Below are 17,664 nucleotides of genomic sequence, written 5' to 3'. Positions count from 1 at the left end.
GGATGAAGATTTCCCACAAACGCTGTGAACAAGGTTCTTCTCCATTTCTCGACTCCCCAAGGGTCTTTCCTCTTGTTTTCGCCTTTCCGGTTCCTTTTTTGGTTAGTAGCACCCTTGATCAGTCCACCTTGTGTGATCCAATGCTCTTGCCGAACTGCTCTCTCTGGTTCTCTCGGTTTCCCTCTTGCGATTTCTCTCTCTCTCTCTCATGCTTGACGTCAAGTTTCAAAGCATCTAACAGGTTTTATTATTATCATTTCAAAGCATTTAACAATAACAAGTCGTTGTATATAATACACAACTTCTCGCAGAAGCACCTAATTGGTGGCCAGACATTTTAAGCAACTATAATCATAACGATGCTGTTCAGAATTACAGTTCATCCTTGGCCTCGCGGGAAGCTTTTCTAATGCTGTTAGACTGCAATTTGACAGGGTAACAGGCTTCCAAAGTTAAACCACACAGCCCTTCTTCCTTATCAATGTCTCGTTGCATTCTTATGTAACCATGCTCTCCCCACTCAGGGCCCCACGAGTTCTTCACTATCCAGTACTTTGTCCCATTCAGGGTTGCTCCATATCCTACCACTGCCACACCATGGTTCAGCTCAGTGCCACAGTCTCCAGTAAACACCCCCTGCAACCATTTTTGTAGTTATGGGGATTAATTATAAGGGTTTCTTAATGCATCAGCCTATGAGCTCTCATTTTAATTACCTCTGAGTAGAATTGCAAATCCTTGCCACCAGCATCTAGAGCAATAGACACAGGTTGGTTTGCAACAGCTTTCATCAAAGCTTTTTCATCTCTTTCTGGTACCATTTCATAGCCATCAATGATCACCACAGAACCATTCAACTGAAAAATTAGCGGTAGCATATTCAAGTCACTATATCTACATAAAAACAGATTTAAGGAAGATTTTTTTATTTTTTTTCATACCTTGGATGAGTCACAGAACTCATCTTTGGCTCTGTAGGGGTAATTATTCTCAGTTTTTAGTCCATCACTTTGCTTAATAAACTCAAATGCTTGTTCCATCAATCCTCCATTACAACCTTGGCTCTCCTTATCACAGTCAACTAGTTCTTGTTCAGATAAACTAACAAGCTCACCTGTTTTGATTTTGTTTATGCCCTCCACTGCAACTACAGTTGAAAATGCCCAGCAGCTACCTGTGACATCAATAATTGTAACTTCAAAGCAAAATATGAATTATGATGGAACTGCATAATATCTTTACAAAATGCAAGCAAGTCAGGCAGCAATAACATGCTATAACTTAAGTTTTCTTAGTACTTTGTTGCTGGAATTTAGAAAGTTCAGTGACATATTCATCAGCAAATTGAAATTCTCAGAAGCTTCAAAGATATTCCTGCCGGTGAATCTTGATACTTTGTTCTGAATTATAATAGTTACATTGATTTGTAAATTGACTGGTTAATCTATTAGCAGATGCTTGCCGGTGGAAAACTTCAAAGGATAGAGTGCTTACCACATTTGCCTTGGTCCTTGATACCAGTAACTGCTCCTTTTTTCCTCCAATCAATGGAGGGAGGAAGGATGTCAGTCTTCTCATGTCTGAACTCAGTCACCCGCCTTGGACCATGGAACATCCGGTAGTGGCTAACCTTTGATCTCCTTGTACTCATGAACTCATGGTTAGTCATATCGGCATACTTGTTCACTTTCAACTTGTAAGGCTTGTCCATCTGGTTCACCTTGTGGATAAATTTCAGATTCTCCTTGAACACATTGAAACGCTTTTGCTTCTCCTTAAGGTCACGCGAAATAGTGTGGTGGCTCCTCCATCTCTCATACAAGTCCCACAGGCTCTCCTCGGAGGCCAAGTCGCTCTCATGGTAATCGAGACTCTCAGCGAGCCCGAAAACCAGAGCCAACAAAAGTACAACCAAGATGAACTTCCCTATATCCATGTGGACTTCAATACCATAAAATGCAGATTTTGTTGGGGAAATCCTTTTGCGGTTGTCAAGACCAAGCATTCAATGAAAACAAACTATTGATGTACGATGCGACCATGCCCCTTTATGCTGATAAAGGCAAGGAGTTGGCACCTCAACTTTACAATGCTTTAACCAGAAATTAAGGCAAAAAGGTGTTATTGTTTTCGGAGATTATACTTTGCACCTATTTTAAGAGGCGAATTTCTGACAGTTTGCGTGTAATTATCAACAATTTACATGCTAACCCACGTTGCCTCAGTTAAACTTGTTCGTGGAAGGAGACAAATTGATTATGTACTTGAAATTGCTAGGCGGTATAGAACACGATTTCCTGCAAGTCCTGGAGAAACAGGGCTCAAAACTACCACGTCTTCTCTTCCAAAGATCTAACATTTTTACACGTTGCTCATACACATGGTACACATACCTAATATTTGGACAGCACTTAAGAGCAGAAAGATTTATGCATGAAATATGTGCTAAACATCTTTTCTTTTCATAAAAAAGAACGTACTTTCCAAAGCTTACTAGTTGGCACCCCCTTTTCATCTTGTCTCATTTCTATATACTTTTGGGAGGAAGAAGGAAAAATCGGATAAGGAGTGAACCATTCACATCGGTGTACCAACTGAAAGGCTTTTATTGGTACAGCATGCACATGAAAACAATCATTGGCTGAAACACATCCACCTTGCAATGGCTAAAATACAGCTATGCATAAGAGTGTGGGGAGACATGCAGCATCAACCTATAGCAGTCTGCTCTGGGTGGTTCCTGGTATGAATTGCTTGAACAAAAAATTAAACTTGCAAGTCCTCAGTAGAGTCAGCACCAGCAGCTATGCTTTGGTCTATGCATTCATCATCGTTGACATGATATCACTGGGGAAAGTTGGCTATGCGAAGGCAGACATACATAATAAAGCCACACACTTAAACACATCACAACAGACAGAAATGGCTAAAATCAAGGAGTAACCTTAAAAGTTAGCCTTGAAATAGAATGAATCTGGTTTTTTGAAATACTTAATATTTGAATATGGATCAATGACCTTCTATCATGTCTAAACATGGTAATAAACCATCAATCGTTTATGGAGTTGACAGTAACCACATGTCAAGCAGAGAACACTATTGTTATATCCTCAAAAAGCATCATTGCTGATGCCTTGACTGCAAATAGATAATGATAATGCTAATGTAAATGTGTTTTCAGGTACAATCTGATCTTTGATACTTGACTATAACAAATAACAGCAAAAGATGAAAGCATTAAGAAACCCATGTATTTCTGTTCCCATCTGTATATATATTTTTCTTCATGCTAGACTTAAGAGTATTCGGTAAGCATTTGATACTTATATTTCACAAGAAAACGTATATCAAATAAAGTAATGTTTACAGAATGTCCTAAGAATATATGTTTACATCCTGCTTGCTTGAGGATGGAAAAGAACAGTTATCCAATGGAAACAGCTTACTTAGTTTTAGGTAAGGGCTGCTAAATCATGTTAGAGGAGGAAGGTGGTGTGCATCATCAATATCAGCAAAGCAAGTTCCACATTTCTCTCCATAAATAATGTAATACTACTATTATTTATCTCTCCCTCCTATTGCACTTTGATAAATTGTTTAGCTTCATCTGAAAAAGAAAAGGTAGAACTCGGACTCTCACTCTTTCAACAAGAGAGATTAGCAGTCAAAATCCTACAAAATTTAACAAAAGAAATGCATTCAATAGTCAACAAAAAGCTATTCATCAATTACCAACAATGCTAAATGATTTGTCTTGATCATGAAGAATGAATTTGAGAAAGGCACATGCGTGACATAAACATGAAAAAAGAAACAAGAAGCAACGTACATCGGATTTGGAATAGATGAGAGATGGCATTTTATAAAGCAGAAGGAAACAGCAATTTGTCCATGGCACCCAAGCATTTAACTCATTGATTGATACATTGATTGGTGCATGATCCCCTGCCTATCCCTGCCTAAGCAGCAGGTTCCAATCCCTCTTTCCCCAATTATATATATAAAAAAAAAAAACAATTCGTCCATGACATTCATGGAGTTATCCAGCTCATCAAAGGCAATATTATGCTTTCGACCACAATTCCATTGAGTCTAAATTAAAACAATTAGGCGAAAATTAAAGCAAAAAAAGAAAACAGCAACTACATGAAGTAAAAAAGAAAAGTCCACCGGCACTTGAACGCATAAGTTACGCGAGAGGATCATTCTGCTTGGCTTTCTGAAGCAGCTCTTCCCTCACTCTCCTGATCTCCGCTTCTTTCTCCAGTCTCTCTTTCTGCAACCACAAAAATTATTAAAATAAAAAATTACAGAATCTAGGGTTTCAACTTTTAATCTATTTGAAAATAATAAAAAAATTTTAAGAATTTAAATGGAAGAAGTGCATTTCAATGGGCATATTTCCATGACCTAATTCAGATATAAAACTAAAATAGAGATTGGAATGTACAAATTTAGGGAAAGGTAAAGAAAAGGGGGGATTGGGACCTTTTCGTCTTGGTGAAGGGCGATCCAGACGTGGACTTTATCCATGGTTTGCCAGAAAACAAAGGCGCCTAATGTCATGGCGAAGTAAGTGGCCACTTTCACCATTTTTCTCTTCTCTTCTCCACTAACTTTGAATTTGCAGAGAGAGGCTGTCGAGTTGAGGTTGGATTCTCGGCCTCCTGATGAATTCCCAGGGGAGGTTAATCAAAGTCGTTCGCAGAGGAATTTTATGATGAAGTTGGTCTTATTTTTGCCTCCAATGCACACTACTTTCTTGCCGTCCATCCCTGAAATCTGAGTTACATAAACGACGTCGTGCTGAATTTTTGTTTTTTTTTTCATTTTTGTTAGGAGCATATATTTGGTACATTGAAATATATAAATTTTAAACATCATGTTCAAAAAAATTCCTGAGCTATTCAAAATAAAAAAAATTTAAATAAATTTTTATTTTTTATTACTTTTAATTAAATCTTTATATTTTTGTTTTGGATCAAATAATCTTTTAAGATTAATAGTTGATTAATTACCATTAATTAAAATATCACTTGTCATTTTATATTTATATGACGTCGATGTTACGTTGACATAAGGAGTGAAAAATATTATATCATCATTTATTATAATATGTCAATATGTCATATTAGCGTTATGTGGTGATTTAACTAAATCAACTATTGACTTAAAATAAATATATAAAATTTTATTTGATTCAAAATAAATATTTGAAAAATTATTTGATTTAAAATAAAAATACAGAGACTTAATTGAAAAATTTATTTGACTTTTTCTCAATAATTTAAGAATTTCTTAATTATTATGCTTAAATTTTATATATTGTCAATAAATAATAAATTGTCACCTTGTTATTATATAAATATAGAATTAAAAATTATCTAAATAAAAATAAAAATTTTAATAAAGAGAAAATCTAATTGAATGTGGAATTAAAATTTTCAATAATCAAATTTTTTAATTATCCTTTTAAAAAGTGAAAAAGAAGAAAAAACAACAAAAAGAAATATAGAAAGGCAAAATGGCAGCCTGGTTGGGAATGAAGAATGAGATAACATGTTAAAAGTTTTAATGGGATGAAACTTACAACATGGATTGAAATTGCTCATGTTAGTAGCTGTTAACTGACGGGGGTTTCCATATTCACCCAGGCCGATTATTGCTGGGAGGGTAAGGCCTTGGCGTAAGGCCTTTTGCTACTTGCTGCGTTCATGGTTGTTGGAATTGTTATATTTTTTCTTTGAGAGGCTAAAGATGATTGGGGAAATTTCGGGTTTGGTTTGAAATCAAAGTTAATAAGCCATTCTCTTTCAACGTATTTGGTTGGGGAAAGGAAATAGATAGCTATTGCTCACTATTCCAAAGCTCCTTCTAATAATTTATTTATTTCACATGAGTGAAGAAACTTAGATAGCCATTATCAAGGAGAAAATTTCCCGCAAGGCTTGGGTTCTAGTGTCAACTCATGCATTTCCTCTTCCTCAACAGTGTAATGCTCATCCGTATTTCATTGCTTTAACATGCAATGAAATTTGCAAAGAACCACTACATGAAAAACATAAGTATAATACCCACTAGATGACTCGTATGCTTTGGCTTTCGAGTCCAATCGAATTTTTATTATACATATTGTCTTTTCACCTTGTTACTTTGAACAATAGTATCACAAATCCCATAGAGATTTTCTTTTTGGACTTATAAAGTCCAAATTATTAAGAAAACCAAATAAGTCTAGAACTCATTAAAAATTAAAAACTCATCATCTGATATGAATTATATGAATATTTATTGTATTTCATAACATGCCATGTATCTTCTCATATCTAATATACATATTTATGTTAGTACATCCTAATCTTCTGATATCATTAATGTATGTACATTTCTATCAATTAAGTTCATCCACTCTATTCATGTAAATTCATTTCTTGTCTATCTATATGTGCTTATAAATAAAGGCATTATAGTTAATGGTAAATATACTAGAACAAGAAATGAAATAGAAGATTTTCTTACGCTTCTACTACTTCTCTTTGAATATACTCTTTTAAAGTTATATTTCACAACACGTTATCAGTACGAGGTTTTAACCAACTGAGAACAAGTGCAAATGAGAATCACCAAAACAATGGAAGATGTTTGTTTGCTTGATAGTGTAACGACACATATTATCCTTTTTAACAAGTAATTTTTCTCGAGTGTGATATTGCGTAAAACAAATGTCTATACAATATTAGATTCAGTTGGGATTATTGATGGCTTTGGAAGTGTTACAATTGTTTTGCCAAATGATACCACCTTACATATCGAGAATGCAAATAATAAAATCATTTTAGATATTTTATATTTAAACATTAACGGCGTTCACACGTTTAGAAAGAAATGTTTGTTTTAAAAATTAATAGATTCACGTGTAATTATGATCAAAAATTAAATAAATTTATATATTTTACAAAAAAAAAAATGTAATGTCAAGCTATAGGGAGTTTGCTAACATCAAGCAACTATCCTCGAAGGCTTAGAGATGTAACTTTAAAAGTTCAACGAGATATTTAAACCCAAAACTCAAAAAAAAAAAAAATTCAAATAGACGGATTGCTCCATCTTTGACTCTATCATCGTTTGGACCTTTATTTATATAAAATCAATTTTCAATTTACAACCCCTGAAGGAGAGAAAGGAACTAATGATGATGGCTACAGTCTTTAAATTTTCTTTATATCAAAATCAAACCAAATACCGGCATAAACAAAACCATGAAATTATTAAAAATCTACATAATTATGTAGATTGTTATAACAATCTCCATTGACAAAGAAGTCACCTTGACAAATAATATGCTTACGTATCATTACCAAACCACAAATGCATAATTAAAAGAGAAATTACAAAACACCAAAAACAAAAATCAATCAAAGAAATCCACAAACAAATAAAACAAAATTTAATTAAAAAATTGACCAAAAAACAAAATAAAATACAAAAATCATAATGAACAAAAAATAAGGGAGACACAACTTAAAATATCACACGTGGGAGTTGGGGTTTTATTAAGGGACATTTCTGGATTGGAACCAAAGGAAAAGAGGGAGAGAAGGGTAATCGACATCAGTAGCCGCGACAAAAGTAGAGAAAGAAAAAAAAAAGGTGAGAACATAAAGGTTTTGTTTGAAGGGAAACGGGAAGAAATAGCAAAAAAGATTCGTTAAAAAGAAAAAGGAAAATGAAGAGGCAAAAGTAAGAGGGAGAAAGTGGCTGTAATTTAGAGAAAGAAAAGATAATAAAAATGGTGTCTGTTTAGCGTTTTTTCTATATAAGATATTGCAAAATGATATGATACGTAAGTACGAAAATTAAAAAAAAAAAAAAAAGGCTGTTGCAAGGCAGATACTGTACACAAATCGGTTTAAGGGTTTCTGAACCAGTTCTAGGGTTGCCACTATACTTGTTTTTAGGGTTAAAACTAAATCAGTTCAAAAGTTTGTTTGATCGATTTTAGGGTTTTTTTTTTGGAGTGATTCAAAAATTGGATAAAAAAGTTCTAGGGTTATCACCAAAGTGGTTATAGGGTTCAATTGGACCGAATTTAAGGTTTACACTAAGCCGGTTCAAGAGCTTTTGACATACCGACCCTAAGGTTAATGAGATCGATTCTAGCGTTTCCTTGGAATGGGTCTAAGAAATATTGGTTTTGAGAACAAGTGTTATGGACAATTGTAATTTTAAATATGTTTTACTCATTTCGTTATTTGTATGAAACTCATATATGGTCAAACCTTACATATTTATAAGATTATATCTTATAAATATGCAACGTCTATTATGTCTCGAGTATAATAAGACATTAAGAAATAAATTAAAAAAATAAACAAAGAAATTTAATTATTTCAAAAACTAAAGAATCCAGATGGAAAAATAGAAGAAAATTAGGTGCTGCTTAGATCTGCTTATCCCAAGCAATCTTTTCTTACTTGACTTGAAAAATTGAGCAAAAAGAAAAGTGCAGTCATATTATCTTACCACTCAGTCTCATCTTCCTAACAACACTTCTTGGCGAGAGAGGTTGAAACGGGTGGTTGGTCTATGATTGGTATGACTAATACTATAAATGATTGTACATAGTGTGAGCAATGAGCAATGAGCAAGTTGAGCTCAAAAACTGATAGCATTTCTTTGAAATCGAACCGTCAACTGAATCAACTTTTCTCTAACCAAACCTTCTAAATAGGTTTGGCTGGTGAGATGCAAAACGATACCAACTAATGATACATCACACTGGTAATGCTTTGAACAAACAAGATTTTGTAAATTCAACGATACGATCGGAAATATGAATTTAAGAGATTGAATTCGGAATTTAGTTTACTATATAAATTGTGAGAATAAAAATATACATATTATATAAAAATTAATTAAAATTTAATATATATTTGAAAAGATATAAGAAGATAAACTTAAAATTCACAAATTCATATAAATACAAAATAATCATGAAACCCATGTCTATAAATTTGAAGTCCAAATTCTTTTTTTTTCTTGATATTCAAGTTTCCGAATGAAACCTAACTATTTTTTTTTTTCTTTTGCCAATTCAGTGTATGGGTGGCATTCCATACTTACCATTAGCCTAAAAGTGCAGTGCTTCACGTTACATTGACTCTATCAACAAACTGTTGCCACCAATTGACCAACTTTAAAGGTAGAAGACAAGAACTCAGCGGGCAAATGGTTCCCACGTTAGACAAACTACAAACGAGAATGCCACAATATAGTATTTTACATGTAAAACCCTAAAGCCTCGATGTGATATATATCTGAATTTCTAATGTGCTTTTCCCACGAGGGGCATCTTTCGTTTGAGGAGAGGAGAAAAATGCACATTCAGCCTTAAAATCATGTATGCCTAACTCTTTCGGAACAAATAAAATAAAGGACAAAGCAGCACCAAGAAAACTGAGGAACAAAATGAGAAAAGTTAAAAAAAGAAAGGAGATGGAAAAGGAGCAATTGCAGGCAGGTTAACAAGAGGAAGGTGAAACACAAGAACCTGCAATTAGACCGCCAGGAAAATTTCGTTACTTAATGCCAATTTGACCTATAGTTAATTAGTTTTTAAACTGACTGGTTTGTATAAAGAATTCCTTTCAGGAAAAAGAGGAATTTTAATATAAATATACATTACGTACTCTATAAAATTTTTTTTCCAGATGAGAACCTAATCAATATATTCGATTCTAAACCACTTAGTCGACATTAATATTATGTCAGAAATCAGTCAATTTAAAAATTTAAAACCTCTAAATGATGATTTAATAATGATTTTAATTATTCCCTAACATTTCCAAACTCAAAATTGAATTGTTCCACTGCCGAATGATTCCCAAGCTTTCCATTTTTCACCAGTCACCATTTTATTGATGTTAACAAGCAGATTTCGAGGACAGGGTCCATGTATATGGTTGGTAGTTCACGTCCAGAACCAACAAGCTAGCCACACGTCCAAACTGATAAGTTAGAAGTCATTAGCTTTGGGTATTAATGGTATCCCAAATCATAGATTCTCCCCCTCATTATACATGCTCTTCAATACCAAAACTTTGGGTATTATTAATAAAGGAAAAGACAAGGATTTCTTGTTTGAGGATCATTTCTCAGTGTCGCAAAATCCTTACAGAGAGGCCTAAGAAAGTAGAGAACCTTACTATTTTGGAATTGTTGAAACCAACAATCCCTTCGGTGAATAAAAGTATGCGCACAAAGGGCCGACTTACTTCAAAACATGATAAATCCTCAATCCATTTGGCATCAAAAAGTAGATAAGTAGGGCACCAAGTGTCCATTGACCTGAAACCAGGATACATAAAATGGTGGGTATGATATAACATTTTTCACTTACCAAAGATCAAAATCAAGGAAACGAATTGAAGTTGGTGTTGGATGAAACTAGTGACATGGGGAGCAAAGGTGGTGGCCTCTTCCGCTATGCCGATGGGACAGACAAACTGCTGTTGCTGTTTGGAACTTTAGGTAGCATTGGAGATGGGATGATGTCCCCTGTCAACATGTACATTCTCAGCGGTGCGCTAAACGATTATGGAGCTTCTGATCAATCTTTCTCCAATGAAACAGCTGACAAGGTATAACAATTATACCTATACTTTTTCTTTATTAATATATTTTAATACAAAACAGATTTTTCCCCTTTCTTTTTTGAAACAAAAGGATGATTTCTTTCATTGCTCATTGATAGCCAAGCATTTTGTTCCTGCCATCTGCTAGCAATTTTGAGAGATCCTCATCTGCCAATGAAAACTTTCTGATAACTAAAAGTGCATCTCCTTCGATTTAAAAGCTTTGACAGCTGCCAGAGCTTCTATAATGCAGGCCTCAAGGACTAAATGAACTTTAATAGCAAGTACTCCTATTACTTGCCCTTCATGAGCCCTAATAATAATATCTGGACCTCCACATTTACGGTAAATGTCCACGGCGCCATCAAAATTAACTTTGTGAAGAGATATAGGTGGAGGCATCTAGCTTCCTGAATTCTGCTTCCTCTAGAACCAGAAAGTCCTGAGCCTGCTTAAAATCTTCCAGAAAAAGAATGACTTTTTCTACAATAGCCCTCAAATCCTGCTGCTTCTTATTTTTGAACTCCTGTTACCTGGTAATGGATCAATGACAAGGTTCTACAGAACGATTCTTATCAAGTAAAATATATTTATATCTACCGTGTAAAAATGTACAGGACAAACTCTCATCAGGTTAGGATTATCAATCAATCTAATGTAACTGCTTGAAGAACTCAAAATGAATGGTAACTCTTGCAAATTAAAACGCAGTATACACATGTTTATCCAGATTAGCTTTGAGATCTTTTAGTTAGGGTCATCTTAGCACCGTCTTAAATCTTCAAGTACTTGATTCGTTATTAACTAGCTGCCTCATCCTATCTACAGTATGCGCTTAGGCTACTTTATTCTGCAATTGGGGTGGGAATATCTGCTTTCATTGGTAAGTATAAATGTAATTTTCATTTCTATGCTTTAGTTTATTCACGGTTTCATCTAGCAAGTTGAAGTGACCACTTAAAGATAATATTGGTTTCTTGTTTGAGAGACAAATGAGTGAAGCCCCTTCATGTACTCATAAGGTGTCAGTCTCTGTTGAAATTTGTATTTCTTACTTGCTCTTTATAGAGATACTGATAATTCAGTGAAGTCTTTTCGACTTAAGAGATGCAAAAGTTTCATTTCACTACCTATGTTCGTTTTCCAGAGGGAGTTTGTTGGACAAGAAGTGCAGAGAGGCAGGCATCTCGCATGAGAATGGAATACCTAAAGGCAGTTCTCAAGCAAGAAGTTGGTTTCTTCGACAACCAAACCACCTCTTCCTCTACATTCCAGGTCATCTCCACTGTCACTTCTGATGCCCATTCAATCCAAGATACTATAGCTGACAAGGTTATCAATTACCTCAAACATTTTTTTCTTTTTCCCTTTTGAAAAGTAAATGATTTTAATCCCATAAAACTTAGTGGATTTCTCTTAATTCAGATACCAAACTGCCTGGCTCACCTGACATCATTCATCTTAAGCCTTGTGGTTGCCTTCAAACTTTCCTGGCGAGTAGCATTGGCTGCTTTGCCATTCGCACTAATGTTCATAATCCCAGGACTTGGATTTGGTAAGGTACTGATGAGCATAGGAGCAGAGATGAAGGCTGCTTATGGTAATGCTGGTGGGATTGCAGAGCAAGCAATCTCCTCGATCAGAACAGTATATTCATATGTTGCAGAGCAACAAACGCTAGACAAGTTTAGCAATGCACTTCAAAAAAGTATGGAGCTAGGGATGAAGCAGGGTTTTACAAAAGGATTGCTGATTGGAAGCATGGGAATGATTTATGCTGCTTGGGCTTTTCAAGCCTGGGTTGGTGGTGTTCTTGTAACTGAAAAAGGAGAAAGCGGTGGTGCTGTCTTCGTGGCTGGGATCTGTATCATCTTAGGAGGATTGTGAGTTCCTTTCCATACTATTGTCCTTTTTCTTCTACTGTTTATCTGCAACAACTTTAATTCTCAAGGATCATTGTTTCATTTCATGTGTAGAGTTGGTTATTAATCAGAAAAACTAAAATTCAATCAGAGGGGCATGCAGATATTAAAATTAGTGCTAGAAAATTTATGCATGTCAAAAGCAAGGAATATATGCTTATTGAAATGAAGCTGTTCTCATCTGGCTTATTACCTCAGGACTACATTCACTTTAACTTTGCATGATACATGGAACAGTACAAATGGATTTCTGCTAACGTTTGAACCTACTTTTATATCATTGACAAAATAATGCTTTCAGAGGCTTCAGTTACCATTTATATTTCGTAGGACAGCTTACAGTTTTGATTTTGAACATTCAGGGCTGTTATGAGTGCACTTCCAAACCTCTCTTTCATCTCAGAGGCAAGACATGCTGCCTCAAAAATTTTTGAGATGATTGATCGCAATCCAATTATAAACTCCGAAATTGAAAAGGCAAAAATCCTATCACATGTGAGAGGATTAGTTGAATTTAAAGATGTAGACTTCAGTTATCCATCAAGGCCTGATGCCCTTATTCTCCACAAATTCAATCTTAAAGTGCAAGCTGGAAAGATGGTAGGTCTTGTTGGAGGCAGTGGTTCTGGCAAGTCCACAGTCATTTCTCTGCTTGAAAGATTTTATGACCCTAACAATGGAGATATTATACTCGATGGATGCAAAATAAAAAAGCTCCAGCTTAAATGGTTGCGCTCCCAAATGGGACTTGTTAATCAAGAGCCTATTCTCTTTGCAACATCTATAAAAGAAAACATTCTCTTCGGTAAGGAAGGAGCATCAATGGAACTTGTAATAAGGGCAGCAAAGGCTGCAAATGCACATGACTTCATTGCAAAGTTGCCTAACGGATATGAAACTCAAGTAAGTCCTAGTATCCTCTAGTTGATATATATTGAAGTTAATTGTTTAGCTGAATTAATAGTTACTATTGCAAGTCAGGTAGGACAATTTGGGGTGCAATTGTCAGGAGGGCAAAAGCAAAGGGTCGCCATAGCAAGGGCTTTGATCCGAGATCCAAAGATTCTTCTGCTAGATGAAGCCACGAGTGCATTGGATGCACAATCTGAAAAGATAGTACAGGAAGCCCTCGATCATGCCTCACAAGGAAGGACTACAATTGTTGTTGCACATCGTCTTTCCACAATCCGTAAAGCAGACTTGATAGCAGTTCTCCAATCAGGACGAGTTATTGAATCAGGTTCTCACGATGAACTTATCCAAATGAAAAATGGAGAAGGTGGGGCCTATAAGAAAATGGTGCAATTGCAGCAAACATCAATGCAAAATGAAGCCTCTGATGGTTTCTATTATCCAACAGAAGGTAGAAACAACCTTAGGATGATGAGTGGCCAAACTCCGCAGACTCCAGTAAGTGTGAGATCTAGCTATCCCAGCAGCCCAGCGTATCCTCTCAGTCCAGCATATCCTTTTAGCCCAGCATTTTCTATCACTGTGCCAAGCTCTGTCCAGATGCATTCCTATGAAAACCAAAGTGAGAACAACGTAAAGAATTCTTCTCACCCTCCCTTCTCTGGATGGCGTTTGCTTCAGATGAATGCACCTGAGTGGAAGAGAACCTTACTTGGGTGTTTTGGAGCTGTTAGCACCGGAGCAATTCAGCCAACCTATGCCTATTGCTTAGGAACAGTTGCCTCCGTTTATTTTATAAAAGATAGTTCCAAGATCAAATCAGAAATCAGATTCTACTGCTTGATTTTCTTAGGGCTGGCAGTTCTAAGTTTCATCGCTAATCTCCTCCAACATTACAATTTTGCAATCATGGGAGAACGCTTAGTCAAAAGGGTTCGAGAAAAAACACTTGCAAAAGTGCTTACCTTTGAGATTGGGTGGTTTGATCAAGATGAAAACTCAAGTGCTGCCATTTGTGCACGGTTATCCACTGAAGCCAGCACATTTCGATCATTTATTGCAGATCGTATGTCATTACTGGTTCAAGTTTTCTTTAGCGCTTCCCTAGCGTTTTTGTTTGCATTGATTGTTACATGGAGGGCAGCCATTGTTATGATTGCCATTCAGCCATTACTTATTGGGAGCTTCTATTCTAGGAGTGTTCTAATGAAAAGTATGTCTCAAAAAGCTCAAAAAGCACAAAATGAGGGAAGCCAGTTAGCAAGTGAAGCTATAGTTAACCACAGGACAATCACTGCATTTTCCTCTCAGAAAAGGATATTGCGTCTGTTTGGAGCAACAATGAGAGGGCCCCGGCAGCAGAGCATTAAACAAGGATACATTTCTGGTTTTGGTTTGTTTAGCTCCCAATTTTTGACAACAGCTTCTATAGCACTGACCTTCTGGTATGGGGGAAGACTAATAAATCAAGGACTAGTGACGCCGAAGCATCTCTTCCAAGCATTCTTTATATTGACGAGCACTGGTAAAAACATTGCAGACACAGGAAGCATGACTTCTGATTTAGCTAAAGGTGGTGGTGCCATAAAAAGAATATTTGCAATTCTGGATAGGAGAAGTGAGATTGAACCTGAAGACCTCAAAGGAATTGAAGTTGAGAAAACTAATAAGGGGCAGATTGAATTGAAGTATGTATTCTTTTCTTACCCAGCAAGGCCGACCGAAATGATCTTCACAGGCCTGAGTCTGAAAATTGAAGCAGGAAAAACAATGGCACTCGTGGGACAAAGTGGATCAGGCAAATCCACTATAATTGGGTTGATTGATAGATTTTATGACCCGCAAAGTGGATCCGTACTAATAGATGAATATGATATCAAGAGCTACAACTTGAGAAATTTGAGGTCACATATTGCATTAGTGAGTCAAGAGCCCACCCTTTTTGCAGGAACTATCCGTGAGAACATTGCCTATGGCAAAGAGAAAGTTTCAGAAGCTGAAGTCAGGAAGGCTGCTATCATAGCCAATGCTCATGAATTTATAAGGTATTCATTACTTAGATTAAACATTATACAATTCCATAACTACATATACCAATTCTGTCATTGCTTTGATAAAAATGTATTAATCTGATGCAGTTCTATGAAAGATGGATATGACACTTACTGTGGTGAAAGAGGAGTTCAGCTATCGGGAGGCCAGAAGCAAAGGATTGCACTGGCTCGAGCCATACTAAAGAACCCAATGATCCTTCTCCTAGATGAGGCAACCAGTGCCCTTGATAGTGAGTCAGAGAGCCTAGTCCAGAAAGCACTAGAGAAGATGATGGTTAGAAGAACTTGTGTAGTTGTAGCTCACCGATTGTCCACCATACAAAAGGCAGATTCCATAGCTGTGATAAAGAATGGGAAGGTAGTTGAACAAGGATCGCATTCCAGGCTCCTATCTATTGGTCGGGCTGGGGCTTACTACTCTCTAATCAAGCTACAAAGTGGTCAATCTCCTTACAGGTGAACAACTGCAAAAGTGCATTCTAATCAAACTACAAAGTGGCCAATCTCGTTACAGGTGAACAACTGCAGAAGTGTGTTCAAAAAGTATAAACCTGAATGGGAACAGTTTTTGTGTTTAAATAAGAATCAAGTACGATTTAACATGAAATACATGTTGCTTATACATGTTGAAATTATTGTGTGCTTTGCTTGTATGATGTGAAATGTGCTCAAAATTAAATATAAAATACAAGCAAAGACTACATAGTAGTATACACGATAGCAACAAGTAATACAGTGATAAGTTGAGTTTGTTGATCTTTCTAAGAATTGGTTTACTAGTTGTTGCTAATTACTAAAATTAAAATAAGGTAATTTTATCCAAGTACCAAATTTTGAGATATGATTAAAAAGTAATCTAAGTAACTAATTCTAATATAAGAAGTGCAAATAACCAATTGAGGGGGAAGTAATAGTTTAATAGTCTAGCATTGTGATATCTTTTAATATTTCATTTGGAATTGTATTTGCTTAATTATTTAATCTTAATAGAAATTGATGCTAGTTTAGAATCTTAAATTATATGTAATTTTCCATCGAGATATTCCACAATTGCCTAACTTAATTGAATTGCTATATGTCTATAGGAAACAACTAAATTAAGTTGTTTAATCTAATGTTCCAAAAATTGACTATATATGGCAACTAAGCATTTGTCTACCCTAATTGCACATCAAAACACTTAAATTCATTTTTGAGTGTATTGAACACACATTACCCAAATCAAGGTCTAATTTAGGCTTACTCATTCAAGTATCATCTAAATACCTAAACACATTTAAATGATGATCAAGCAAATAAATGGGCAATAATTTCATATTTGAGTAAACATCAATGTTTTCATAGAAAATAAGTAATAAACCAACATAATATCCAAGCTATTTATTAAAATCCATCATAACCCTAGATTAAGAGTTCTAGCTCAATATATTCAAAATACAAACACAAATCTTAACAAAATAAAGAGAGAAAAACGAATCCATAATGAGAAATTCTTTGAAGAAGCTTTTTGATCTTTCAATCTCTTGATTTCCTCTTCTTTTCCCTTTTTGTTTCTAGCGTTCTTTTCCTAAATTAGTATCTGAATCCTAGTTCATTTATGAGCAGAAAAATATTGTCTTTATACCCACTTTATTGGCCATTTGATGTAAAATCGAATGGCCAATAATGTGTAAAGTCACGTGTCAGCTCCTAAGCTCCCAAGGTTCTATCCTTGGCCCTTTCAAGGTGTTGGGCACACATTGCATGTAGTTTGCTACAGTCAGTTGACTTTCTCTATAGTTTTTACCATGATTCCTTCTGAACTGGGTGAAGTACTGAACATCAAAGTTGTATCTCTTCCTCTTAGCTTTTCATAGGTCTAAGAATCATGTCGATCAGGGTTTTGTAGCTCAAGATATGCTCTGATTACTACAGCAAAGTTTGAGGTCAACTTAAGCAAAAGTGCATGATTCTTGGCAAATTTGACTTGCAAACTCTTTTGCACCTTCACCAATATACAACACAATTAATAAAACGTACAAACATGACATAGTAACATGAAAATAAACTCAAATTACTTAATTAAACTACTAAAGTACAAATAAAGTAAATTAATACTAAAAAATATAAAAATAAGACTTAAATTAATTAAAAACAAGAAGA

General features: G+C 35.4%; 3 protein-coding genes across 3 annotated transcripts; 1 reads left to right on the top strand and 2 right to left on the bottom strand.

Moving 5' to 3' along the window:
* Positions 221 to 3,200, bottom strand: LOC18609623 (vignain). Its single transcript, XM_018116539.1, has 4 exons — positions 1,495 to 3,200; positions 942 to 1,174; positions 717 to 857; positions 221 to 636 (listed from the first exon to the last, which is right to left on the bottom strand). The coding sequence occupies exons 1-4, from the start codon at positions 2,003 to 2,005 to the stop codon at positions 373 to 375; spliced, it is 1,149 nt and encodes a 382-aa protein (XP_017972028.1). The 5' UTR covers positions 2,006 to 3,200; the 3' UTR covers positions 221 to 372.
* Positions 3,836 to 4,662, bottom strand: LOC18609622. Its single transcript, XM_018116540.1, has 2 exons — positions 4,489 to 4,662; positions 3,836 to 4,276 (listed from the first exon to the last, which is right to left on the bottom strand). The coding sequence occupies exons 1-2, from the start codon at positions 4,591 to 4,593 to the stop codon at positions 4,190 to 4,192; spliced, it is 192 nt and encodes a 63-aa protein (XP_017972029.1). The 5' UTR covers positions 4,594 to 4,662; the 3' UTR covers positions 3,836 to 4,189.
* Positions 10,450 to 16,175, top strand: LOC18609620 (ABC transporter B family member 15). The gene is made up of 7 exons (XM_007044819.2): positions 10,450 to 10,640; positions 11,463 to 11,517; positions 11,782 to 11,966; positions 12,060 to 12,517; positions 12,919 to 13,459; positions 13,538 to 15,513; positions 15,607 to 16,175. The coding sequence occupies exons 1-7, from the start codon at positions 10,455 to 10,457 to the stop codon at positions 15,980 to 15,982; spliced, it is 3,777 nt and encodes a 1,258-aa protein (XP_007044881.2). The 5' UTR covers positions 10,450 to 10,454; the 3' UTR covers positions 15,983 to 16,175.

The sequence above is a fragment of the Theobroma cacao genome, chromosome 2, assembly GCF_000208745.1.
Source record: "Theobroma cacao cultivar B97-61/B2 chromosome 2, Criollo_cocoa_genome_V2, whole genome shotgun sequence".
Classification (NCBI taxonomy): domain Eukaryota; kingdom Viridiplantae; phylum Streptophyta; class Magnoliopsida; order Malvales; family Malvaceae; genus Theobroma; species Theobroma cacao.
This window is presented reverse-complemented; position numbering and strand designations above follow the sequence as displayed.